Source organism: Schistocerca serialis, chromosome 3 (genome assembly GCF_023864345.2).
Source record: "Schistocerca serialis cubense isolate TAMUIC-IGC-003099 chromosome 3, iqSchSeri2.2, whole genome shotgun sequence".
Classification (NCBI taxonomy): domain Eukaryota; kingdom Metazoa; phylum Arthropoda; class Insecta; order Orthoptera; family Acrididae; genus Schistocerca; species Schistocerca serialis.
The window spans coordinates 286682220-286709897 of NC_064640.1; the positions used below are offsets into that span (position 1 = coordinate 286682220).

Consider the following 27678-nt stretch of genomic DNA (forward strand, 5'->3'; position numbering starts at 1 on the left):
ATATTAATAATTATTGTAGACATTAAGAGTACAGGAAAAGAATATGCTTTGTCCACTTTTTTCAAACATTAGTTATCTCTATGATATGTAGGATTCCGTGTTTAATATTGTTAATCAACCTGTCTGATAATATGAACAGTCCATTTTCTATAATCCATTTCAGATTGGTCATGCAGGGAATGACTGTGCTAATGTCTCTTGGTACTGAAAAAAAATGTGCTTTGTCTGATGCTGTGTAGTAAGTTTTAGATTTCTTGTGAGTTGGCAAACAATGTTAAAGCAAGAACAGAGAATTTTCCTTATTGTGCATTGTTGGTACAAGTGAAAACTGTTGCTTTATTTTGAGGCATTCTGTTTAGTAATGCAGGAGTTGTAAGTAATTCATTTCACTTTTAATAGTGTATTAATTGTGTTGAATGATGAATAGTTCATCTGAGGATGAAATGCAGAGACCTTCAGATTGTAACAGTGTCAGGAAAAGGCAACTGTGAGAGCAAATGAATATGGTCATGAAGAAATTAAGGTTTCAGTCATATGAACTTGGAGAAGACTACAACTATAAGTTAGTGTTTGACGAAGTAAGTGGTGAAGAGAGATCAAATATTATAAGAAAATGTAACGATATGGAGGGTAGGCCTCATTACAATACTTCCAGTTCACAGAAGGCGATCAAGGAAGAATGAAGATGGAGCTTAGTTTTGAGAGTGTAATTTTAACTATAGAGTGAGAATGGAATGTGGTGATATTGTACATGAAATCAGTATATGCAGAAAAGCCTTCTCGGCAGTACATGGAATAACTAGATGACAACTGAGGAAAATTCTGAGATTTATGTAGTTGGGTGAGTCTCTTTCAGATAGAAGGGGTAAGCATGGAAATAGACCACAGAAAATCAAGGATGGAAATAGACCATGGAAAATTAAGGAAGAAGTAGGGAAGACAGTAAAAGATCACATTGATTCAGTTAAGGGTAGATAAAGTCATTACGGCAATGACAAGACTGAGAAGTTTTATCTCTTGGAGTTCCTAAATTTGGACATTTCATGTGAAATGTATAGAAATTGTATTCAGCACCAAATCCAATGAAGCTTTTTGGTATCCAAGGAGTGTTACATGCTCATCCTCTGATAAGTACACCTCTCAGGTGAAAGTGCTGAGTGCAAGAATGTGTGCAAATTTAGATAATAACATGAAGAAACAAGTCATAAAAGAAGTTAATAAGATCACCATTAACTGCAAGGTACACAAAGCCAAAGCTGAAACATTTTATTCAAGAAAGAGAAATGATTTTTTAAGAAGCCAAAAGTCTAATTAAACAGAGGCAATCTTCAGGGACCACCAAAAACATTTGTGCTTGCCAAACTTGTAAGTACTAACATTGTCTATTACAAAAGGCAGTTGTCTGTTTAGTCTTTCAATATTCATGATCTTTCAAATGCAACTACTGTGTTCTACACTTTAACTGAAGATATTGGAAGAAAAGGGGCCAATGATGTTGTTTCTTTTGTAAATCACTGTGTGACAGAATTACTGAATGAGAAAGTCAAACATCTTGAAATTTTTTCTGATTCGTCTTCAGACCAGAACAAGAATTACTCTGTTCTAAAGTATCGTAATGATCTTGTGAGTAAACTAAAACTTTTGGAGACAGTGACAGTAACTTTTCATGTTAGAGGACACTCTTTTTTATGGAGGATGACAAGAAAGAATATAGGACCGATTAGCACAAAAGCAGTAGCAAAAGTTTCAGTGGATTGAGTGGCAATTGTGGTTGAAGCTTGATGTAAACCTAAGCATTTTGATGATGAGGTGGTGGCCAATCAAGATATGATACAAAATTGGAAGTCATTTCTGGAGAAAAAATATTTGAGGAAATGCCCATTCCTAACAAGATCCATCAGAGTGGTAGTCATCACAAAAAATACCCCACCTTATTCAGCATTGAAGGGCATGATCACTGGCTTTCTGGCCAAGGGTGGAACCATTTCCAAAATGGCTAAGTATGTAAACTGTGTGCATGCTGCACCACAGGCCATAGATGACAGGGGTGAATGATGGCTGCAGAGATGTGTACAGGTGAATAGACATGCAGCTGTTGAACAACTGATCACCTAGATGAGCCGAAGGGCTATCAACAGTGTATCCTCAATGACCATTGAGTAAATATTGGTGCATATCACCCTCCGAAGCAGATGCCTAGCTCATACCCTCATGCTGACTACTGTTCATTGACATCGAATTGTGCTCTTTTATGCTCTTAAATTGTTATCTACAAATGTACAGATTTATGTTGTGTATTTTAATAACCCATGTAATAGGCTGTAATTGTGAAAGAATAAATAAATATTAATGTTTCTATCAAGGTGAAAATCAGTCTTAAAGCCAGAGAAACATTTTCCTGCAACAGTCATAGCAGCAACTCTCATTACATGAAGTGTGTGAGACAATTTTGGAAGATAACATGTTCTATTAACTGACTGTCTTATCACACAGCACCACACATTTATGAAGAAGCAGTGATTAAAAAATAAAATGTTATCACAACAGTATGTAACTTTTAGTCACACCACTGCTGTGGGTTCTCAAAATAGGGTGTTGGTGACAACCAAAGCAATAATAAAATGTAATAAGTATGTGATTTTATTGGTGAATAAACATTTTAAGAACAACTAAATCACAGTAGACGTCATCAGTGTTATGGTTCACAATACTTTATGATTTCATTTGTAAACTTCATTTCTTACAGAAACCAAAGAATCTCTGGCTGAAGTTGACTGGGAATTTCTAGAACGTATATATAAAGATTGTGATCTTCGTCCACAACCTATTCCTCAGGAAGAAAGAGCGCAGTTCGTATTTGATGCTTCCAAATACCATGATGCTGTAATAATGCCATGGTATCGTAATCAGGATCAGCCTCAGGTATTGCAAACGTGTTATGTGTGCACACCACACCATTTCTGTTGTGATGTATTGACAGGTGCTATGTTGTAAACTTTTTCTCTTTTTAAATAATTGGGAACCTTTTTTATTTTGATTCTAGAAAGACAACTGTGATAATCAAATTTGAAATATAATTGTATTGGGATATGAAAGATCCTAATAAGTTTTCACAAGAACAGACACTATTTTGTTTATAAAGACAGTTGCATTTTAGTTGTCACTAGAGAAAATGTTGTAACTGTTATTTTTGACAAGGCAGTGGATTATTTCATTAACTGGAAAAAAGCGACAACCAACAGAAGGGTTTGCAAATTGTGTGAAATTTATGGAAAGAAAGTGGGGAGAGGCGAAGAGGCCATAGACAATGGTCAGGCCACAGCACTTATCACACAATGAACAAGCATTTATTTTCAGTTCATTGTGCACTAATCAGATTTTGAAGGTGACTGATAGAGACGGAAAGATTTTGTGCCAGATAACGTGAAATAACAGCTTTTTAGAAAACTCCTGAGCCAAAGACACATATGCAGGATAATGTATGATCAAAAACTATTTGATAGGAACTGCGTATAACTATCAACGGTAAAAGGTTGTTTCAAAATCATTGATTACACCATGCCCTGCCTTGACACAATGAAGCTGGTGTAGGGAGCATATAAACTGAACATAACTACAATAGGTGAATGTCACCTGGCTACACAAATTTGTCACAATTGAAGGATTTGTTTACAAATCACCAACAGTAACATATTGTAACCTATTATGTTGACTGTCTGAGTCCTACATGAAGATGTGGGTTACATTGCCACACCATGATCTTGGCTCATTTGTAGTCCTGCATGGCCAAGTTATAGGGCAAGATTATATCAGGATTGTGAATGACCGTCTCTCAGCAAAACTGTACACTGTGTTTCCTGGCAACAACTCTTGTATGAAGATGATAAAGCTCTAGTTCTCAGTTAGGGAGTAATCCAGTACTGATTTAGTGGGCAATGATGAAGTCAACACCTCAAGTGCTCGTCCTCTTCCCCCACTCCCATCCCCTTAGCCCTCTCATTTGAATATAATTGAGTCTTCATGTGATATTATGGATATATGGCCAGGGTGGCACAATCCTAAAACACTAGATTCACCTTTGGAATGGCTACTTTGAAAGGTGTCACCATCCTCCCACAATCTGCACTCCCTCTAGGATGATTAGGATGTAATCTTACTGCTTCCAATGACACTTTCTGAATAAGTGACTTTTTTGTAGGAGGATTACAGTGTATCCCTTTGACTAGGGTGCACAAATTGTATTTGTGTATCTCACATCAAAGGAATATTGGTTCAAATCCTCAGGTGACCATCCAGATTTAGGTCTTCCCTAAATTGCTTAAAGCAATAACCAGAATAGTTAATGTCCTTTTCCATCTTTCCTCAGTCTGAGCTTGTGCTCTGTTTCTAATGATCCAGTCATTGGCAGGACATTAAACCTTAACCTTCCTTCTTCCAATGACACTTTCTAAATTAACAATTGTTTTGTAGGAGGGATGTGTACGTATCCCTGTGACTGTTGTACATTACTTGCTTGTATATGGCCATTCTGAATTCTGTCTAAGCTGTAATTCATTCAGAAGGAAGGCCAACCTGCTGATAAATATTTAGTCTCTGTGCACAGTTGTTCAAATTATTTTGTTCACCCCTTTATTATAAATAGTGATCCTAAGAAACGACCATCAGCAACTTATATTTTATATCTTGAATCTGATAAATGTTTCACTGTGAGAGGTAGTCATAAAGTTTTAGTTATAACTTTGAAAAAATAAAGGTATATAATTATTCTTTTATTTGTGGATACATATCTCCTGTCCAAGTACACATTGAAATTTCTGCACCACAATACCTTAGCACACTGTTAGAGGAGCCAGAGCAAAATGGTGCAACACATTAATAAAGTGATAAAGGGCTGTGTTGTTTTGTTTTTGTTCCTCATGTGGGGTGCTATTGTACCATGGGAATCTCAGTGTCCACCTGGACTGCAGACATGTACCTACAAGCAAACAAACATTTTTTTTCAAGGTGATGATTAAAGCTTCATGAAAGCTTGCTTTATTTGTGGCTTATTCTTGATGTCTTTCTCGTGCTGTATACATATCACTGTTTTTCTTTTTCAACGTTTGTATTTATGCTGGTATAGTTACTTTACTTAATAATGGACTCCTGTCAAATTTGTTAGTGTAGATACTACACATGATGATGTACTGTATTACTTATAGTTTCAAAACCAGATGATGTGTTACACAGGTTCAAAAGCTTAACATTCTTGGATGTTACTGTAAATGAATGCATCTTCAGAAAATTGAGAGATGCAATGTACTTGGACAGGAGATGCAATGTACATTTGGTACACTTTATCATTACATCAAAATCAGTCATAATTACTAAAAATTTGCACTAATTTCAACTGAACAAAAATTTAATTTTTAGAGTATTTGCTATTAAATGTGCTCAGTAAAGGAAATTAAGCTCCAAGCAAACATAGTAAAACAAGGTGTTTCTACTGTACTTTTATATGTGTGTGACTGATTGTTAAATCCAGGATATTTCTCTTGAAATGGTCCTAATGTACTCATATTCTTGTTTCTATACCTGTATTACTGCTTTAATATTGATTTTTTTAATTACAGTACTTCTATGTTGCTGAAATTTGCTCTCATTTGAATCCCAAATCAACGTTTCCTGGATCTGAATACAAAACATTTGATGAATATTATTTCAAAAAGTACAATATCCAGATACAAAATGATACACAACCACTTCTGGATGTTGATCACACATCTGCAAGACTTAATTTTCTGACTCCACGGTTAGTTGATGTTATGTTTCACTTGAAATATATCAACTGCTAAAGAACCTTGACTACTATTAATTAATTTTGATACTATTTTCCTGTCAGGTGGGTACAGTTTGAGAAGATGGAAAAGAAACTAAAAGTGAAGCGTACTTTGTGCCTAATTCACATCTTATGAAAATAAGATATTTAACTCCAAAGTTTCAAGTAAATGCAGTTTCTTGAGTAATGACAGCACTTCACAAAATCCTGCATAGTCTGTTATTTCTTGTGCTACATGTACTTACATATGAATTACAGCACAGGGTCATCCAGTAATGATGTTTCATTCTAGAAATTTATGTTAGGGGGTTACAGTCTAGTTTCCTTCCCAAACGTTCCTGCTTAGTGATGGTGCTCTTTATGTTAGGTCTATTTTTTTTAACTATGGTCCAGTGAAATCCTATTAATCATGATAAGATATTGAACAGAGCCTGATGCATGTCATCATGTTCGTATATCTAAATCATTTTTAAGAGCCATTGAATCATATTAGATAATACAGTAGAGTTAATAGAATAAAAATAGGTAATGCAGACCTTCTACTTGTATATAGTCAGAAACAGAATGTGACTTGGTATAAAAATACAGTGTACATGGCATGAGATTGTGGTTTTATAGTGTTTACTTTGTGTAGTTAGTCTCTCATTTCTAATTATGAAAGTCGAAAATGAGTTGTAATCTATCAGACAAATTAGGTGGTGTACAGTTGCTTGCAAAATACAAAAGGACAAAGAAAAGAAAATACAATATTGAAAACATCAGAATGGTGTGATGCATCTGCTAAGATATGAGGATGCCTGTTAACTAGTTATTAGTTACATGTTCTATAGATCATTTGCATAATTTTTATCAAAATGATATGGAATGAGTCAGTTTACAGCCTATACATGAGTTGTTTGTGAGTATGGCAATGTGCTGATCATTTATGGGTTTCAAAATAGTGCAATGGCGTAAATTTAATAAGAATGAACATATTAGTCTTAAATATTACTTCTATAACAAGTGATACACTTAATTTTTTAAAATAAAAGCTACACCTGCTGCTAATTCTTAATTAAAAATGGAGCAGAAAGGGTAGTCTGGAAGAGATGATTCTAAGCTAGATTTAGAATCTGCATTACTATTTATTAGACATTTTATTTTATTGAGAAAATGATCAAGACGCACATAGAACTCCTTTCTGATTCGCTGAGAGCTTTAGTATGAAGTAATAAAGGTGTTTTTTTACATTGAGTGTTATGGCTGTGGACATTACTATTATTTCCAAATTGTGATGGGTTATTTAAAGGTAACAGTTGACAGAATAGTAGATGCATTGAGTTATCAACAGGCACATAAACAAGACTGAAAATTTTGTCTGTTTTCTGTGAAATTGTTTTTTGAACTAGAGAACACATACACACATGTAGGTAGTTGAAGCCCTGGTGGAAGATACAGGTATCATCATGCCCAGAAATGAGGAACATCCCACCCACAATCCTTCCCATTGCTCCCAAAGTTTTATTTTGCCACTCTCTCACAATCTGTACAACATCCTGGCCAATCCTTATGCCACAACCACTCCTAATTCCTTACCGCATGGGTCACATCCCTGTAGAAGACCCAGGTGCAAGACTTGTCTGATACGACGACCCAGCACATGCACACCCGACACGAGAGAGAGAGAGAGAGAGAGAGAGAGAGAGAGAGAGAGAGAGAGAGAGAGAGAGGGGGGGGGGGGGGATTAATAATTTAATGTAATAGAGGTTAAGTTTTAAGTTGGACCACATTATTTCTTAATATCGCTAACATACGAAGTTGATCATAGCCTCCTCGATATATATTTGCTAACCGTAATTACTGCCATAAAAGGGCTGTCATTCATAATTGCTGTCCTATTTCTAACAACACATGTGTACTCAAGTCTACTTGTTTTCAGAAGCTGTGAGATACCCCTTTTGCATATGGTCCATAGCACAATTGGGTTTGGGACAGTTATACATGCATTCATACTGTTTTACTAGACACAGTTGTCATCCCATTGTTGGGGTACCGTTGCTGCATGAAGCTTAAATTGTCTTATACTACTTATCATCCTTTCATCTGAATCTGGTAGACAGTCAAAACATTCATCTGTTAACCTTGCTCCATTTCGGATGGTTATCCTTGGCCATATAAGATTACTGTATGATTCAGTTTTCAATTTGTTAGATCTAATAATTCTGTTTGTTTCAACAATCTACATATGTACATACTCCGCAAGCCACTGTATGGTGTGTGGTGGAGGGTACCTTGTACTAGTTGTTTCCTTTCCTGTTCCACTCACAAATGGAGCAAGGTAAAAATTATTGTCTATATGCCTCCATACGAGCCGTAACTTCTCTTACACTGTCTTTACAGCCCTAATGTGGAATATATGTTGTGACACTAGAATTGTTCTGCATTAAGCTGCAAATGCCGGTTCTCTACATTTCTTCATTTGTGTTTTGGGGAAAGAATGTCGCCTTTCCTCCACGGATTCGCATTTGAGTTAATGAAGCATCTCTATAATACTTATATGTTGATCAAACCTACCGATAACTAATTTAGTATCACACCTCTGAATTGCTTTGGTGTCTCTTTAATCAGATCTGCTGGGGATCCCAAACACTAGAGCAGTAGTCAAAATAGGTGGCACTAGTGTTTCTTATGCAATCTCCTTTATAGATGAGCCACACTTACCTAGAATTCTCTCAATAAACCAAAGTCAAACATTCACCTTCTGTACTATCATCCTTAAGCGCTCACCCCATTTCATATCGCTTTGCATTGTTATGCCAGGATATTTAATCAATGTGACTGTGTCAAGCAGCACACCACTAATACTACGAGGGCTATCCACAAAGCACATTATGTTTTGGGATTAAAAATAAATAAAGTATTGGAAATTTTTTTTTATTATATACAGATGAAAGCCACACTTAAATACTACTTTTCAACATAGTTGCCATTTAAATTAAGGCACTTATCATAGCGATGGACGAGCTTGGAATTTCATTTGTCGTAAAATTCGGCCGCCTGCGCCTTCAACCACGTGGTTACCTCTTTTAGGACAGAAAAGGTGTGATTTTTGTAGATTTCCTGGAAAGAGGCACTACAATAAACTCTCAAAGGTATTGCCAAACTCTGCACAACCTCAGAAGAGCAATACAAAAAAAGCGCAGGGGAAAGTTGGGCTCAAAGATCTTGCTGATTCACGACAACGGCCGGGCCCACACGGCAAATGCCACTCGTGAAGTTCTCGAATCTTTTAAGTGGAAGTTGTTTCCTCATCCGCCGTACAGTCCCGACCTGGCACCGAGCGACTTCCACTTATTCCCAGCAATGAAGAAGTGGTTGGCTATGCAGCGTTTTGATGACGACGCACAGCTTCAAGAAGAGGTAACCACGTGGTTGAAGGCGCAGGCGGCCGAATTTTACGACGAAGGAATTTCCAAGCTCATCCATCGCTACGATAAATGCCTTAATTTAAATGGCAACTATGTAGAAAAGTAGTATTTAAGTGTGGCTTTCATCTGTATGTAATTAAAAAAATTTCCAATACTTTATTTATTTTTAATTCCAAAACGTAATGTACTTTGTGGATAGCCCTCGTATATTCAAATATTACACAATTATTTTGCCTACTCATCTTCATTAACTTACATTTTTCTACATTCAGAGCAAGCTGTGCCATTCATCACACCAAATAACGATATTTCCATATCTTGAAAATATAATGTTTCTTTGTTGCACATGTTTCATTTCAGATTATGTTCTGTAGTGAAAATATGGTAATGGACAGTTCTTGGTGGAATATAAATAATTTAAGTAGTAGAAGTGACAATTCAGCAGGTTATTGAATAATTGAAGTGTTGAGTTGTTGATAAGCACCAAAAAAGACTGAGAATGTTACTGGCTTTCAGACAGACATGCAGATATGCGGTGCTGACACAATGTAGAACATTATGACCACCAACCTACAAACCTGTCCAGGCAATAGCAGTGTCACCTGGTGAGGAATGACTGCTAGTCAGACACATGCATCGTGCATGTAGTATCAGTGAGCGTGCTTTCTATGTGTAGATTGGGGAAGGTGCATGATCTAGGTTTGACAGAGGGCAGATTATGGTGACCCAGAGTCTTGGCACGAGTATTTCAGAAGCTACACAACTTGTCAGGTGTTCATGGAGTGCTGTGGTTTGTGTTCAACAAGTGGTGAAACAAGGTCCAGATGTCATGGAGTTCGGGGGCCACCCTTGTACATTCTTACACTCCTCATTACAGGTGTTGGACATCATAGGCTGTGGAGACTGGTAAAACAGGACATGTGACAGACTGTACCAGAACTAATATCAGACTTTAATGCTAGGCAGGGTAAAAGTGTGCCTGAACACAAAATGCACCGAACATTCCAAGCGATGAGCCTCCTTAGACAATAACCCACGCATGTGCCAACATTAACACCACAACATTGGCAACTACAACTGAAATGGGCATGTGACCATCAGCACTGGATGTTGGCACAGTGGCAGGGCATTGCATTGTGTAATAAATCCTGATACCTTCTTCAACATGTCGTTGGGAGGGTGCAAATCTGTCGTCTTCCAGGGGAACAGCTCCTTGACACCTGTACTGTGGAGAGGAGACAAGCTGGTGGCAGCTTGATTATGCTCTGGGGAACATTCACGTGGGCATCCCTGGGTCCAGAGGAGCTCATGCAAGGCACCATGATGACCAAGGAGTGTCATACACTGGATGCTGATGATGTGTATCTATTCATGATGATGTTGTTTCCCGACAGCAGCGGTATTTTTAAACAAGGTAATGTCCCAAATAACAAGACCAGGAGTGTGATGAAGTGGTTTGAGGATCACAGTGACAAGTTCCAATTGATGTGTTTGCTCCCCAACTGTCCAGATCTGAATCAGACCTAACACATCTGGGATGTGATTGAATGTGGTGTCAGAGCTTATTTCCCACCCTACCTGAAATTTACAGGAGTTAGGTGAATTGTGTGTGCGGATGTGGTGCCAAGTCCATCCAGCAACCTACCAAGGCCTCATTGCTTCTGTGCCACAATGTGTTGCTGCTGTTACCTTGGTCAAGGTGGACATACTGGCTATTAGGTAGGTTGTCAAAATGTTCTGGCTGATCAGTGTATGTGCTTTCCAAAGAGTCAGTACCTCATCTATTTGGCGAATTGTTGCCTTTACTCCCTAAAGTATTTGTATAATGAAATGTACTTCCATTAATAATGATGAAGTGAGATTAATACCTGTATGACTGCTGGAGGAAGTAAGTGAATTGAAGAAGTCTTTGGAGACTCATTGCAGCAAATGTTTGAGCTTGAAATACTTAAGCTAAAAGAACAGAATCTTAACATAAAAACATAAGAAAAATAATAAGTATATACAGTTTCATCAAATAGTACATATTACATACTGTGATGGTAGGAGGAAATGGGACCTATACCATAATATAAATGGCAATCATGGTCCAGTTATAAAATTTCAGTACAGACAATACTGTTAAGTATTATAAGAATGCAGAATGTTTAGAAACAAATCTCCCAAGAGAATTATGTCACATGCACCTACATAAAACAAGCAAGGAGGAAATTGAATCAGTTTTGAATATCGAATCACTGAAGACTAACATGGGTATTATGAATGATTAGGTGGGCTTATGAATATCAGTGCGATACATATCAATTCTCTATTCAGTTTCTGTAATTCTATCTTGTATAAATGAAAGAATTGGACTGCAACTGGTCAATGACTAGCAGAAAACATATATCCAATGGCCATAAATTTATGGAATAATTTTATTACCAGTTTTGGTGCCTCGTTGGCATCATCTTCAGGCCTCCATACACGGAACGTTATACGCCATCCAGTTGTTTGTGCTTACTAAATGAACCCCTTTATCAAACTGGTTTGCATAGATATCTTCACAATAGATGTGTGCATTTTACTCATCTGTATGAGTACACAAATGACTATCTGGCTTATTTCGTGTATAAGGGCCTCAATTTAGCTTTATGAAATAAACATTAACAGAAAATACAATTTTTTTTTCTTTTTATGTGATGCACTTTCAGAGGTGAATGGTGACTTCAGGGTAGTATGTACCTTCTTTGTTTTAACAAAAACATTTGTTTTGACCATTGTGTATTTTAGCTTAAATTTGGGGATTATGGAATTAAGGAAAAAGCTGACCATAGGTTAAGTTTACGTTTGGCAAACAGGAAGCAACATGTTGTCCTCTAATGTCAGCAAACAAGAAACAGATTTAATTCTGGGCTTCCAACAGAACTGAAAAAGTAAGTGACAAACTCCAGAAAATTTAAATGAAAAGGCTTACTTGGTGGCACACTCCCTTTATTCTACACAAGAGTTTCTTGCTGTGGTTTAGAGTCTTTTGCTATAATGCTTCATTACAGATAATTTCTGCCATTTTAGTTCATTTTATTTTTAAAATTTTATCAGAATTTTGTGAATTATGTGGTGACTTCTTCATGACCAAAGTAAAGACAGGACATTATTGTTGATACCCACATCTTGATATTTTAAGAGCAAGAGAATAAGATGTATGTTATGTATTGGTAACAAAATTATCGTAAACTCTATACAATGGCAGGGTAAACTGCTTCTCAGTTCAGAGAGATATAATAGCATACATGAAACCTTATTGTAATTGAAGCTATTTTTGCTCTTTTTTAGGTATGTTAACCGGAAAGGGGTTGCTTTACCTACCAGCAGCGAAGAAACAAAAAAAGCAAAACGTGAAAATCTGGAACAGAAGCAGATTTTGGTTCCAGAGCTATGTACTGTTCATCCTTTTCCAGCATCTTTATGGCGAAAAGCTGTTTGCCTCCCATGTATTCTTTATAGGATAAACGCACTCTTACTTGCGGACCAAATTAGATGTCAAGTAGCTAATAATATTGCACTTGGCCAAGAGAAACTTCCAGCAGGTTTGGTTCTTGTCAATACGCTTTCTTCCTCTTCTATATAAAAACATTCAAAGAAATTAGTTGAGTTTTTTTAAATTTAAATTACATTTCGTTCATGCTGCATCAGCTGAAACTACTGTTTTTGTCAGGCATATTCATTATTGATGTTAGACCGACAGAGAATATTAATGTATCATGAGACTGCTACTTTCTTTTATTTCCTTTACAGATTTTGAGTGGCCTCCATTGAACTTTGGATGGAGTCTAGCAGATGTATTGAAAAGATCCAAAGAAAATGCTGCTAAAGTACCTGAAATCAAAGTGGTTACTTTTGGGCAGGAAACAGTGACATCTAAATTAAGCAAGACAAGTAATGAAGCAGAAGTAAAAGATATTTACTGTGAGCAAAAGAAGAAGACTGCAAATGAGATCTTGACAGAAGAAGAGAATAAATTGTCTGGTGAATGGATGGAAATTGGTACATGGTCAAATGACATGGCAGAAAGAAATCCAATGGAATCAGGTGATATTGATGAATTTGATCCAAATATTGCTCTACCATCAAATTTAACATTGCTTGGAAATGATTCAGAGTTAACAGACTTACATAATGGAGAAGGAAGCAGTGACTGGGGAACAGGAATTGAAGCTCAGTTTGAAGGAAAGGTACGATATGGGTCACCAAGTAGCTGGATGAGAGCAGACCATTTTACTAATTTTGATGGTGACTGTATAGGATATGAATCAGATGAATCTTACAATGAGCTTGTACATGAAACAGACAGTTTTGACTGCAATGCTTTTCAAGTACATTCAGGAATTAGAATTGAATTCAAAAGTGATAATGTTGCAGAGGCTGTAGAGGATGAACCACAGACCAAGCAACCAGCTTTAAAAAGCAGCAGTGCAGTTGTGGCAACGAGTGTTGCAGCCAGTGAAGTGCCATGGAATTGGGACATGGCAGTCACATTAGATTCACTTGTTAATCATTTCAGTCATTCTGACAGTGACAGTAAATCTGATGCTGAATCTGACAAAATTACAGAAATGTATGCAAATCATTTTGATGAAGCAACAAAGAAGAACATATGTTATATAAGAAAGAGTGGTATACTAATAAGAAAAGATCAGCCTCTGGTGATTGTGAGATCCCTGTCCTCTTGTGCAGGGCAGTTTCAGAATATTCCTGTTGAAATACATATACAAAGGTCTCTAAATAGCAGTCTTCTGCAGAACAGCTTCTCACATTCACATTTTGTAGCTGGCTGTAAAATAGTCTTCAATGTAGGTAAACTTTCACTAGATAATGGCGATGATGACTTAGATACCAAAGAAGCTTTATACACAGCTGGTAGTGTAACAGTGTGTGACAGGAGATTGTCATGGAATGTTGATGGTGATGAGGAGGAAGATATAATTAGTAAATTTAGTTTTGATGCACAGCCAGAACTTGAAGGGCATCCTGGTCCAAGTCCAAGTATAATACTTCAAGCATTAACAATGTCAAATGCCAATGATGGAATTAACTTGGAAAGACTGGAAACAATAGGTGACTCATTTTTGAAATATGCTATCACAACGTACTTATATTGTACATATGACAATATCCATGAGGGAAAACTAAGCCATTTGAGATCCAAACAGGTAAATAATTCATTTATTTATTGCCTCGAAATCAGTGATATCATTTTTATATTCTTGTGGCTTACAAATTTTCTTTAAAATTCATTCTCAAAAGCTTATTTCACACTTATGGTTGTGGTTAAATTGTCTCACTAGATTTTAGTAGCAGTAGTAGTAGTAGTAGTAGTAGTAGCAGCAGCAGCAGCAGCAGCAGGAGCAGCAGTATCATCATCATCATCATCATCTTTTACACCATAAGCACATAGTCATCAGCTGTGGGAGTTCAAGATAGTCAATACATCTAGAGAAGTTTCCCAGAAGACTCACAGTATTAAGCAAGTGCATGAAGTGAAGTGCTTTCCCCACCAAGTCACTCTCCCATTTGTCAATGGAAGAAGTGCTCTGTGTTGAATGGACACTGAAGGGATGGATCATCCCATAACTTGAACACCCCGTGCTAAACTAGGTGGATAACATTATTTTGGAGTTTCCCACCTGATGGGGAGTTATGTATTATGTAAATATTTTTACTGAAGTTGGCTCAAGGAATGATGAAAAAAGGGATGAATTGAGCACCAGATGAAAAAATAACATATGTCAGTGGCAATGAGAAAAGCAGATTTCTTCCAAAAAGCTTAAAATGTGTCTGCAGTGAAGTGAGTGGGGAAACTGAACTATTAGAAAGGATTACACACTGTGGAGAGAGCCTAGTCAAACTATTATGATCAGTCCATTGCTATTTCCTTTAGTCACTTTGCACTTTGAGCCACCAATCTGTGTGATGTATGAAGTGTCCAATTTCAAATGGTGTGTGAGCTCTAGCAATGTGCATTTATTGTCAGTGTGCGTGATATTTCATTTCATCTAAGTTTCAGAGTACCAATACAGCCTTAGCAGTATCAGTATAAGACCTCAGCCACTTGTGTTGTATTTCAGGTATTTAAATCATTAGCTATTGGCTAGCTCTGTTGAATGCTTGGTCATAATTATTTTGAATCTATTTGTCCTGTTAAAAGCTAGTAAATTTTACATTCTGTTTGATTTAAATATGGTCTCAGTTTTGCTTTTGATGTAATTTTGAAATGAGGGACAACACTGGTTGTTGAGTATTACATTACAATCAGTCTTCATGTAATCTTTTATTTTCACATAATCTCTTAAGATGAGGGACAGCATTGCTATATGTAGAGGTCATTACACAGTACACACCCACACTGGGATTTCATTACACACTGCTCAGTGTAATCTGTTGGTACCTAGGTGCATAATCTGATTTGTTACTTGTTTCCACATCTGAAGGCAAGTCATTGTTATAATTTGCAAGATGTATTGCATTGTCAGGTAGTGCATTACATATGTTAGTTTTGTGATATTCACCATATGACACTACTTTTTAAGCATGTTAGAAATAGTTATATATCATAAAATGAGTAAACAAAATGCGCTTTTTGTAAGCGTTGCATAGACCATGAATCAGCTGCTGTGTTGTGTTTGTACAATGAGTCTTGACATAAATACTTGCTGTATGTATTCTACTGGCAGTCTGTTAAATATGTCATGGCAGATGTAACACTTTCTTAAAAAATGTTGATCATTGACTGAGTTATCAATGGAGCTTGCTGAATCGAAATATCTTCCCATTACTGATCAATCATAATATTCATTCAGAAGCTGATAGTTTTGAAACTGACATTCTTGGTGCATACCATCTAGGGATGCATCAGTGTATGGAAGGTTTGTCATTGGCCATGAGATTTTTCTCACATGTTAAGGTCTCTTGCTTTTAAAGACATGGTGACAAAGTGTGACTTCGAGTTTACAGCAAGAATTATTGTAGGATCCTGTTTGTACTCTGTACGTAAGTCTTCATTCATGCCTTTGGGAAGTCCTTCATTAAGGTGTGTATGTAGATGATAATTAGGTGGTTAGTGACGAGGTGAACATTAAATTCAGATATCACTGGGTATAATTAGGTGGTTAGTGAAGACATGAACATTACATTCAGTTATCACTGGGTATGAGTCATCATTGCTTACATTGTTGAATCATTATTGTGGTACCGTCTATCATCAGCTTTCCTGTGCCATACATAATCTTGCTCTCTATGCTCAAAAGCTAGGCCATTAATATGCATACATTTCATACTGGTAGTCTGCAGGGCCCCCTCCATGAATCATGGACCTTGCCGTTGGTGGGGAGGCTTGCGTGCCTCTCCCCGATGTTATTCAATCTGTATATTGAGCAAGCAGTGAAGGAAACAAAAGAAAAATTGGGAGTAGGTATTAAAATCCATGGAGAAGAAATAAAAACTTTGAGGTTCGCCGATGACATTGTAATTCTGTCAGAGACAGCAAAGGACTTGGAAGAGCAGTTGAATGGAATGGATAGTGTCTTGAAAGGAGGATATAAGATGAACATCAACAAAAGCAAAACGAGGATAATGGAATGTAGTCGAATTAAGTCGGGTGATGCTGAGGGTGTTAGATTAGGAAATGAGACACTTAAAGTAGTAAAGGAGTTTTGCTATTTGGGGAGCAAAATAACTGATGATGGTCGAAGTAGAGAGGATATAAAATGTAGACTGGCAATGTCAAGGAAAGCGTTTCTGAAGAAGAGAAATTTGTCAACATTGAGTATAGATTTAAGTGTCAGGAAGTTATTTCTGAAAGTACACTCCTGGAAATTGAAATAAGAACACCGTGAATTCATTGTCCCAGGAAGGGGAAACTTTATTGACACATTCCTGGGGTCAGATACATCACATGATCACACTGACAGAACCACAGGCACATAGACACAGGCAACAGAGCATGCACAATGTCGGCACTAGTACAGTGTATATCCACCTTTCGCAGCAATGCAGGCTGCTATTCTCCCATGGAGACGATCGTAGAGATGCTGGATGTAGTCCTGTGGAACGGCTTGCCATGCCATTTCCACCTGGCGCCTCAGTTGGACCAGCGTTCGTGCTGGACGTGCAGACCGCGTGAGACGACGCTTCATCCAGTCCCAAACATGCTCAATGGGGGACAGATCCGGAGATCTTGCTGGCTAGGGTAGTTGACGTACACCTTCTAGAGCACGTTGGGTGGCATGGGATACATGCGGACGTGCATTGTCCTGTTGGAACAGCAAGTTCCCTTGCCGGTCTAGGAATGGTAGAACGATGGGTTCGATGACGGTTTGGATGTACCGTGCACTATTCAGTGTCCCCTCGACGATCACCAGTGGTGTACGGCCAGTGTAGGAGATCGCTCCCCACACCATGATGCCGGGTGTTGGCCCTGTGTGCCTCGGTCGTATGCAGTCCTGATTGTGGCGCTCACTTGCACGGCGCCAAACACACATACGACCATCATTGGCACCAATGCAGAAGCGACTCTCATCGCTGAAGACGACACGTCTCCATTCGTCCCTCCATTCACGCCTGTCGCGACACCACTGGAGGCGGGCTGCACGATGTTGGGGCGTGAGCGGAAGACGGCCTAACAGTGTGCGGGACCGTAGCCCAGCTTCATGGAGACGGTTGCGAATGGTCCTCGCCGATACCCCAGGAGCAACAGTGTCCCTAATTTTCTGGGAAGTGGCGATGTGGTCCCCTACGGCACTGCGTAGGATCCTACGGTCTTGGCGTGCATCCGTGCGTCGCTGCGGTCCGGTCCCAGGTCGACGGGCACGTGCACCTTCCGCCGACCACTGGCGACAACATCGATGTACTGTGGAGACCTCACGCCCCACGTGTTGAGCAATTCGGCGGTACGTCCACCCGGCCTCCCGCATGCCCACTATACGCCCTCGCTCAAAGTCCGTCAACTGCACATACGGTTCACGTCCACGCTGTCGCGGCATGCTACCAGTGTTAAAGACTGCGATGGAGCTCCGTATGCCACGGCAAACTGGCTGACACTTACGGCGGCGGTGCACAAATGCTGTGCAGCTAGCGCCATTCGACGGCCAACACCGCGGTTCCTGGTGTGTCCGCTGTGCCGTGCGTGTGATCATTGCTTGTACAGCCCTCTCGCAGTGTCCGGAGCAAGTATGGTGGGTCTGACACACCGGTGTCAATGTGTTCTTTTTTCCATTTCCAGGAGTGTATTTGTATGGAGTGTAGCCATGTATGGAAGTGAAACATGGACGATAAATAGTTTGGACAAGAAGAGAATAGAAGCTTTTGAAATGTGGTGCTACAGGAGAATGCTGAAGATTAGATGGGTAGATCACAGAACTAATGAGGAAGTATTGAATAGGATTGGGGAGAAGAGAAGTTTGTGGCACAACTTGACTAGAAGAAGGGATCGGTTGGTAGGACATGTTCTGAGGCATCAAGGGATCACCAACTTAGTATTGGAGGGCAGCGTGGAGGGTAAAAATCATAGAGGGAGACCAAGAGATGAATACACTAAGCAGATTCAGAAGGATGTAGGTTGCAGTAGGTACTGGGAGATGATGAAGCTTGCACAGGATAGAGTAGCATGGAGAGCTACATCAGACCAGTCTCAGGACTGAAGACTACAACAACAACAACATTTAAAAACATTTTAGTAAAGTCAGCCATTAATTAATTCCAAAATAATTACCAGGTTTGCCAAAAGTATTGTTTGTATGACTATATCTGTTAATTTCATTATTTAAACAAATAATTCGTTATAACCTTTGTAGTAGAAGAAACTGTTAAAAAAGATGGAATTTTTCAGTGTATTCAGTTAATTGACTGAGTTATGTTTTAATTGTAATTTCTGTAACTTAAATATCAAACAATGTATAGTTTCAGTGCCTGTTATTGTGATGGTATGTAAAGGACAAAGTTTTGGTCCCTACATAGCCAGTTCACAGCCGATGTTCAGATGGGAATTATGTGTTAGCAACTTAACAGTGGAATAAGTGTAACACAAAAAGGCCATGTGTTAGATCAAGTAATGACAGTGTCTGTTCAATTTATTTGAGAAATAGTGTCACACGTACCTTAGTATTCTACAAGAACTGTGAACTGTGTGGTTAGGTTTTTACTGCTCATAGATGTTCAATGGCAAACTATTGTAGCAATATGCTGATGTTTGCCTATTAATGAGGCTTATCACATTTACCAATAGTGAACTGCCCATGTAACTGTGTAATATTGGGGGGTTGTGAACAGTGAAAGTAAAGAACTGTGAAACGCAACTGTCGGCTATATCATTTACATTAGTCAGTGTTGAACTTCCACGCCCCATTTTCAGCCAGTGTAACAATGCAGTACATCGACACCCAGTACTATCAACGAGGAAATAAAGCAGGTGAACGTACAAGTGCTGATGACGTTATCAATAAAATGACTATTCATGAAGATAAATTGGATTATGCAGAATTGTGAACATTGTAAAATTGATCATAGCAAAAATTTCATTAAGATTGTTCACTTTACAGCCAATGCTAACATTTGAAGTTTTTCATCTGTCAAATGTCTCCCATGCTTTTAAATTGTGGGTGACAGTGAAGTGACACTGCAGCTACTCGATTGCAGAATTTGTACAAAACTGTTCTGCTGTATTAGCAACAGTGAGCTCAGCTGTTAACCATTTTTCATACTGTAGGTCTATCTATTTGTTGTTCATGATATGGCTATCAAGATTACATCTTATTCAATATGCACATCTTTCAGAATCAAAAAGTTGCTCATAAATAGATACTCTATGTGCTGAATAATGTGCTTCTTTTTTTAAAGGATTAAATAATTATTACTCTCTTGACATAAAAAGATTGTAGTTACATAAATTTTTCTTTGAAGTTGCTCTAAGAAACTCTGGATTTTATCTTCATAGGACTAGAACCCCAGGACTGTTGCAATATTCTCATTTGTCTGGAATACTTTCTGCGGGACTATACAGCATTTTGATTTCTTGTCAGTCTCATTTTATGCAGAATTTAAGTTTTGGTTGATGTGAATGATTACGGATTATATTCCACTTTAAAGAAAATAAAAAGAGTAAACTTCAGAACAGAAAACAGGAAAATCTTCTAAAGGATTCAACATGGTAACTTTCCTGTAACATTTTACTGCCATTAACAATTATGTTAGAACTATTTGTTTGCTCCTTTCTACGTTTCTGAATTTGTGTTGGGGAATTTCATAGTTGTCAAGATTTTAGATCTTTCTTTGTTTGATACAGATGGTTAGTAATATTTTCATTATATTTCTCATCATTTTTGGTCTCTTCCAATTTTTTATGATCAATAACAGTTGCCATAACAGCACTTCTTATTTACATTGCAGGTGAGCAATCTTAACTTATACAGACTTGGACGGAGGAAAGTGTTTGGAGAAAGTATGATTGCTACAAAGTTTGAGCCTCATGATAACTGGTTGCCACCATGTTACTATGTTCCTCGTGAATTGGAACAAGCTCTTGTAGAAGCTGGTATTCCTGCTAGTCACTGGAACCGTGCTGATATACCTAACTTATTACCGTTGTCACGTGAGGAGATATGTGAGCTTGTTAGAGAACGCTGCAATCAGTTTCAGCGTTGTAGAGATTGTGATGAAGGTGAAGTGTCCATACGTGCAGAAGAGTATGACAGTGTTGATAAAATGCCGTGCTTCATTCCTTATAACCTGATAACACAACATAGTATTCCAGACAAGAGTGTAGCTGACTGTGTGGAAGCGCTTATTGGAGCATATCTCATTGCATGTGGGCCAAGAGGTGCCCTGCTTTTCATGGCATGGTTAGGAATTTGTGTTCTTCCTAGAGAAGAAATTATTTTGGAAAGCAGTAGTCCAAACCTCACTCCAGAGGAGAGACCGGTTGGTAGTTTAAAACCAGCATTTGTATGTGAAGACAGTGATGGGACTGCTGTCTGGAAGCAGGTATTATTATAGACTTTACATATTTATCACTTTACTTTAGGATACTTATTTAGCTGAGTAATTTGATTAACAAGATGAAGTAAATGATTTCAATAAACATCCACAGGAAGAATAGTGTATTTCCAATAATTAAAGAGAACACTACAGTATTAATGAAAGGCTTTGACATCTAACAATACACCATTAAATTAGATTCTGTAACTTCCAGTATGTAGTTCCCAATTTCTTTATAGTATGGGTTTGTAAAATAATGTTTCATACGATATAGTACTATACTGTTCACAGCATATTAATTTGTTTATTACATACAGGTGAGGTATGGCACATTGCAGTCACCTCCATCACCACTTCTCAGGAATGTCTCAAATCCAGAGCGGAAGTTGGAAGCCTTACTTGATGGATATGATGTATTTGAACAAAAAATTCAGTATAAATTTCGTGATAGGAGTTACTTGCTACAGTCACTCACACATGCTTCCTACTCACCAAACAGACTTACAGATTGTTACCAAAGGCTTGAATTCCTTGGAGATGCTGTTCTGGGTAATATATTTTGGCTTTATCTGAAGTGTAAGGAATTTTAATTTAGTTATTAATCTCAAGTTATTCTCTTCAACGTGATCATATGAGAATCAGAAAACATCCATTTCCTTGCATATTTCATGTAACACACAATAATTAAGTGTGTGTGTGTGTGTGTGTGTGTGTGTGTGTGTGTGTGTGTGTGTGTGTGTTTGTGTGTGTGTGTGTGTGTGTGTGTGCGCTTTTTCCCTCATAACTGTAGATTGTAATTATCTGTCAAATATGTAAAGAAATAATTATTCTCTTAGGTCAGAAAATAGATACAAGCAGTGGCCATGCTGAATGTTAAAATATTTGAATCAATGCAGCTTTGTAATGCTGAACATGCTCAACTAGTTGATTTTAATGACATAAAGAAGCAGAAACACACTTATCTTTGAGAGATTCAGAAGTAATACAGCAGTACAAATTACTATGTATAATATTGCACAAACTGTACTTCATTTGATTTTTAACAGTAATGTCGCACCCTGGGGGTAGGACACTAGTGGGTGGTGGTTCGAGGTCATGAGGTTGACAGAGCAAAATGTAGGAATGTGGATAACGCTGAATCAGAGATTAGATGCCTGTCTGAATCCTGGAAGTATTACTAAGAAAAATATTGAAGCACCAACAAACATTTATTGTCCACAAAATACGACAGTTGAGATACTGACATTTTGGTGGCCAGTGATGGCTGGGCTGGAGGACGTCGGCCACCGCAGTATGCTTGAGTCAGCATAGGTTTGCTGCCAGTAGTTGTGCCAACTCAGCTACAATGACAACACGAGGCTGGCAACCTTGCCTGTGTTAGCATACAGTCACACTCATGCCAAATGAGGCTACACACGGCTTCTGGAAGATGATGGTGAGGGCTCCTGTGACCCTGTCATATACTACACATGAGGAAGTCATCTACTAACTGTGCTCAGAGTACAAGAAGTCATGTAGAGAAGTGCTATGGCCATCCACTAGGAGCATCAAAGTCTGCCACAGTAATGAGAGGTGAGAGGCAGCAGTGACACGCCTTCACGATGATGAATAATAATCTGGTAGCAGGCTCTGCTAGTTAAGCTTCCAGAAGGCATGCTGGATGGTGACAGCCATAGCTCCCAATCAGTCTTGGCTCATGGTTGGTGTTGCAGCTCACAGGATTTACTGCTCCAAAGAAGATGTAAAGCAACTAAATGAGCAGAGAATCGACTGATGTAGGCCTCCTGTCCTGGCTGGACAGCTGCAGAACTGAATAGAAATCTGCCAGAACATAAGTAGTATTTGTGAAGGATGGGCTCATGGGTTCAACTGCTGTGAGGCTGGAATGACATCATTCACCCTTCTTTTCTTGTGCGGGCAGCAGCTGAAATGTATCCAAACTTCACCTTTCATGTAGTGGGCGTATTATGCAGTCATTGTGCTGAATAGTTGTTATTGTGTCCTGCTTCAGCTTTCTTGTGACACTTTGTGCAGTCACCACTATGGCATTATCTCTCTGTTGCCTTGATGCTGTTCAGTTACATTGCTGGATAGGGTGCTCAGCTCATTCCGTGTTTGCTGCTGCACAACCAGCAGTCCTTTCATGCTGGGATTCCACCTGGCCATTGACCCATTTTGCCTTGATGCTTATGTCAACTGGGAAGGTCTTTTAAATTCTTCTGGCTGCATCAAGCATACTATTATGCTGTACTACAATCCCCCAGCCTTTAAGAAATCCCACTCAAATTTCCCTGAGGGGCCTCTGAAATAGTCTTAACATACATGCACAGAATACAATTACATACAATGGTCGTGGTTCCTCTCATTCTGTCTAGTTCAAATCACATGGTTACTGAATTATACTCTTAATTCTAAAACCTTATTTTATTATACACTGTTCAGGGAAGTCATATTCTTACAAGGGCACATCTCCTCTGATTTACTGTTTATACACTAATACAATCATTTTTCACACACCACTCACAATCGCACTATAATTCACAATTTCATGTACTGTTCCTCACTTAATATAATTCATTACTCTAATTCTTTCTTAATTATTCTTACTTCTATTAGCAAACCTCTTGACTGGTATTTGACATGCTGGGGGTTCTGGAAGGGGTACAGTTTTTCACTTACAATTGATGTAGGCCACACAAAACATAACCAGAACCACCATAGTGCTAAAAAGTGTGATGCTTACAGTGTATGCTCAGCCATTGCTTCTCACAATTCTGTTGTATGTGTTGAAATATTTGCTCCATAATGAATTGTCCCTTTTCCAATGCTATGAATTCATCTGTAGAATGTAAGTGGTCTGGTTTGAACGTCTCATTTAGGGAGGTTAGGTTTTGGCTCCTAACACATGTATCAGTTTTTCCATCCCACACAAAAAGTAGAATATGTTGGTTTTGTGACAGTCATTCGAGTGACAGTGACAGGGGGATGGAATGTTGCACCTGCTATGACACAGGTCGTGCCATTCACTAACATCCTGCTATCTCATAACTCGATCTTTGTCTTGCCTGTTGGCTTCCCTTGCTCATAACAGTTTACTGTTATCACCTATGGAGAAAATATCAAGTACACACAATGCATGCCTACTTTCTGAAAACAAGATTGTGGCAATAAAACTTCCCTCTCACATTTGGCTACTTTTGTCATATACTAAACAGTTGTATATCACATGCCTGCACACTAGTCTGAAGGGTCCTAGTCAAGCTGACAGTAAGATGGCATTATTGCATAGGTTTCTTTCTGTTGTGGCACCAGTAACACTTCTTGTGACTTTACTTGTACCAATTTACCCATAGCGTTTGCATCATTTCCTTCCTGCTTTCAAAAAAGTGTGCATATTCCTGTCACTTTCTTAGACATACAGCTTGACAGGTACCCTGTGTCGTTATCATTATATCACTATCAAGGCAGAAGAAACCAGAAACACAACATACCATAATAACGAGACATGCGGCATACCCCAAATGTATCATAACCGTGACACACACAATATAAAGTAGCTCACATATTGCTGATGACACCACTTCACAAATCTATGTCACTCAATCATTCTGCCATGTGGTCTAAACATATACAACATGTCTAGTATTTCTTTATCGTGGACTTTTAATCTCTCTTATTTTTCTTCTGCACTGGTGAAGACACGGGCACTTTCAGCAAAGTGTCTACTGCTCCTTTAAACTCCAGTCTACACCTGCTTTACATAGCTTCTTGAACACCTCATCCAATCATTGTATGTGCTCCTCCATGATTTTAGAAAACATAATTATATCTTCAAGATAAATTGTGCGCTGTTTTGGTTTTAATCCTCTAAGTATTCCATCAAACAACCTTTGGAAAATGGCTTGCGCATTCTTGAGACCAAACAACATTCTGCAATGTTGGTAATGACCCAATGGGACCATAAATATGGTCTTGTTCCATCTTCTGTAAATACTTCCAAATGGTGAGAACCACTTTTGAAATCCTTCATAAATTACACTGATCCATCTTGTTGAGAATGTCAGTTATGGTTGATGTAGGATATGCATTGGTGCTAGTATTTGCATTCAGATACCCGTAGTCACAACAAAAAAATCTATACTTTCTTGTACCATGCAATGACTTTTTCATGACAATGATAAGAACTGTACCCCATGGGCTATCACTATGTTCAGTAATGCTATCAGTCAACTGCTAGTCGATAAATTCCTCCGTTATTGCTTGCTGATGGTCCTCTGTATGGTTTTCTGTATTCTGGAGCATCATTATCTGTTGGTATTTTCTGTTCTGTGGCTGGTGTTACTGGTAACGACATCCCAGCAGGGTAAACAGCTCCGTAAATCACAATAACAAAGCTTCCACCGCTTCCTTATAAATGTTTCACGTTGTCACGTAATGGAGATGCCTTGATGGTTTGCTCATGGCAAAGGTCTCCAGTAGACCAATCCAAATCATCCTCCTCTAGGATATCTAACTTGGCAGCTAGTACACCATTTGACAGAGTTACTCTGCCCATGCCAAAATTATCTATCCTTGCCAGAACCATACAATTACCATCTGTTTCTCTTTCTCTTACATGTACTGGCCTTCTACATACAAAACAGTGTGACTTATCTAGCTCATCATTGCATTCTATTGGCTCTACAACACACAATACTTCACTTTGTAAATCAGTTCCCACACTTGGGCAGGCTAACTTTCTTGTGCCTCTTAGTACTTTCCCATGAGACTTGATCTTCAGTGCATGCATCTGCAGTTTATTTGGTACCACCTTCATGATTGGTGAACCTTGCACTGATGTAGCACTTGCAGTAGACGTGCCCAGTGGAAACGATGTTCCAGTGAGTTCGATTGTATGCTGTGAAAGGTCAATTTCTGCATGATTCTTATCCAGAAAGTAAAGTCTTAGGGTTGCACAATACTCCTTACTGACATGTGGCAACACTTCCACATTCTCCTGAAATCCTCGTGTTCCAATGCTAAAATTGAGCAGTGTTGCCTCTCCAATGGTGTCATGTCATTGTTGGCTACCCCACATGACCTATATTGTGGATGAGGTCTATATAGGTTCAGACTAATGACTAATATGTGAGCCCCTGTGTCCATCAAAAATTAATGTTCCTTTCCTCTTACTATGCCCAACAAGCAGCATTCTGTCTTTGCATATGTTTTTGCAGTATTTCATTTTACTAGGAATGCTGTACAACAGTTGAGGCATTCCCTTTGTTATGTAATATATGCTTGTCTATCCTGTATCCTACTTTGACAGTCACAGTTCTGGTGCCCTTCTTCCCCACATTTGTAACACTGAAGTTGCTGGCTTTTGAATGTGGCCCATATGCACATGCCATAACATTTTACCTCTGTGGGGAACCTAATAGCAGCAACAAAATCACATGGCTTTTCCATTCTGACCATTTTAGATATATCAGCTAATAGTCTCTGTGAGAAGTGAAGAAATAGGTGAATTCAACAAGGGTTTTTGCCTCTTCTGACTCAGATGTACTTTACCACTCTTGGCTTGTAAGGTCTCTACCTGATTTTGTAACATGACATTACTTTCTAATAATGCATCTACGAGGTGCATTCAATTTCTAAGGCCTCCGATTTTTTTTTCTCTGGACTGGAAAGAGATAGAAACATGCGCATTGTTTTAAAATGAGGCCGCGTTCATTGCCAATACGTCCCAGAGATGGCAGCACCGTATTGCAGATGGAATTTTACCGCCAGCGGCAAGAATGAGAACTGTTTTAAATACTTAAAATGGCAACGTTTTCCTTACTTGTTCAGCATGCAGTCATTCGTTTTCTGAATTTGCGTGGTGTGAAACCAATTGAAATTCATCGACAGTTGAAGGAGACATGTGGTGATGGAGTTATGGATGTGTCGAAAGTGCGTTCGTGGGTGCGACAGTTTAATGAAGGCAGAACATTGTGTGACAACAAACCGAAACAACCTCGGGCTCGCACAAGCCGGTCTGACGACATGATCGAGAAAGTGGAGAGAATTGTTTTGGGGGATCGCCGAATGACTGTTGGACAGATTGCCTCCAGAGTTGGCATTTCTGTGGGTTCTGTGCACACAATCCTGCATGATGACCTGAAAATGCGAAAAGTGTCATCCAGGTGGGTGCCACGAATGCTGACGGAAGAGCACATGGCTGCCCGTGTGGCATGTTGCCAAGCAATGTTGACGCGCAACGACAGCATGAATGGGACTTTCTTTTCGTCGGTTGTGACAATGGATGAGACGTGGATGCCATTTTTCAATCCAGAAACAAAGCGCCAGTCAGCTCAATGGAAGCACACAGATTCACCGCCACCAAAAAAATTTCGAGTAACTGCCAGTGCTGAAAAAATGATGGTGTCCATGTTCTGGGACAGCAAGCGCGTAATCCTTACCCAT

At 38.7% G+C, this 27678-nt stretch overlaps 1 protein-coding gene across 1 annotated transcript in view; it reads left to right on the forward strand.

The window, feature by feature from the left end:
* Window positions 1-27678, forward strand: part of LOC126470068 (endoribonuclease Dcr-1-like) — a 287625-nt gene that overhangs the window by 229299 nt on the left and 30648 nt on the right. Inside the window, exons 17-23 of the mRNA XM_050097576.1 lie at window positions 2747-2922; window positions 5613-5791; window positions 12541-12794; window positions 13003-13730; window positions 13785-14417; window positions 20647-21240; window positions 21552-21783. Of these exons, the coding sequence (XP_049953533.1) occupies window positions 2747-2922; window positions 5613-5791; window positions 12541-12794; window positions 13003-13730; window positions 13785-14417; window positions 20647-21240; window positions 21552-21783 (2796 nt within the window). The remainder of the gene's footprint in view (window positions 1-2746; window positions 2923-5612; window positions 5792-12540; window positions 12795-13002; window positions 13731-13784; window positions 14418-20646; window positions 21241-21551; window positions 21784-27678) is intronic.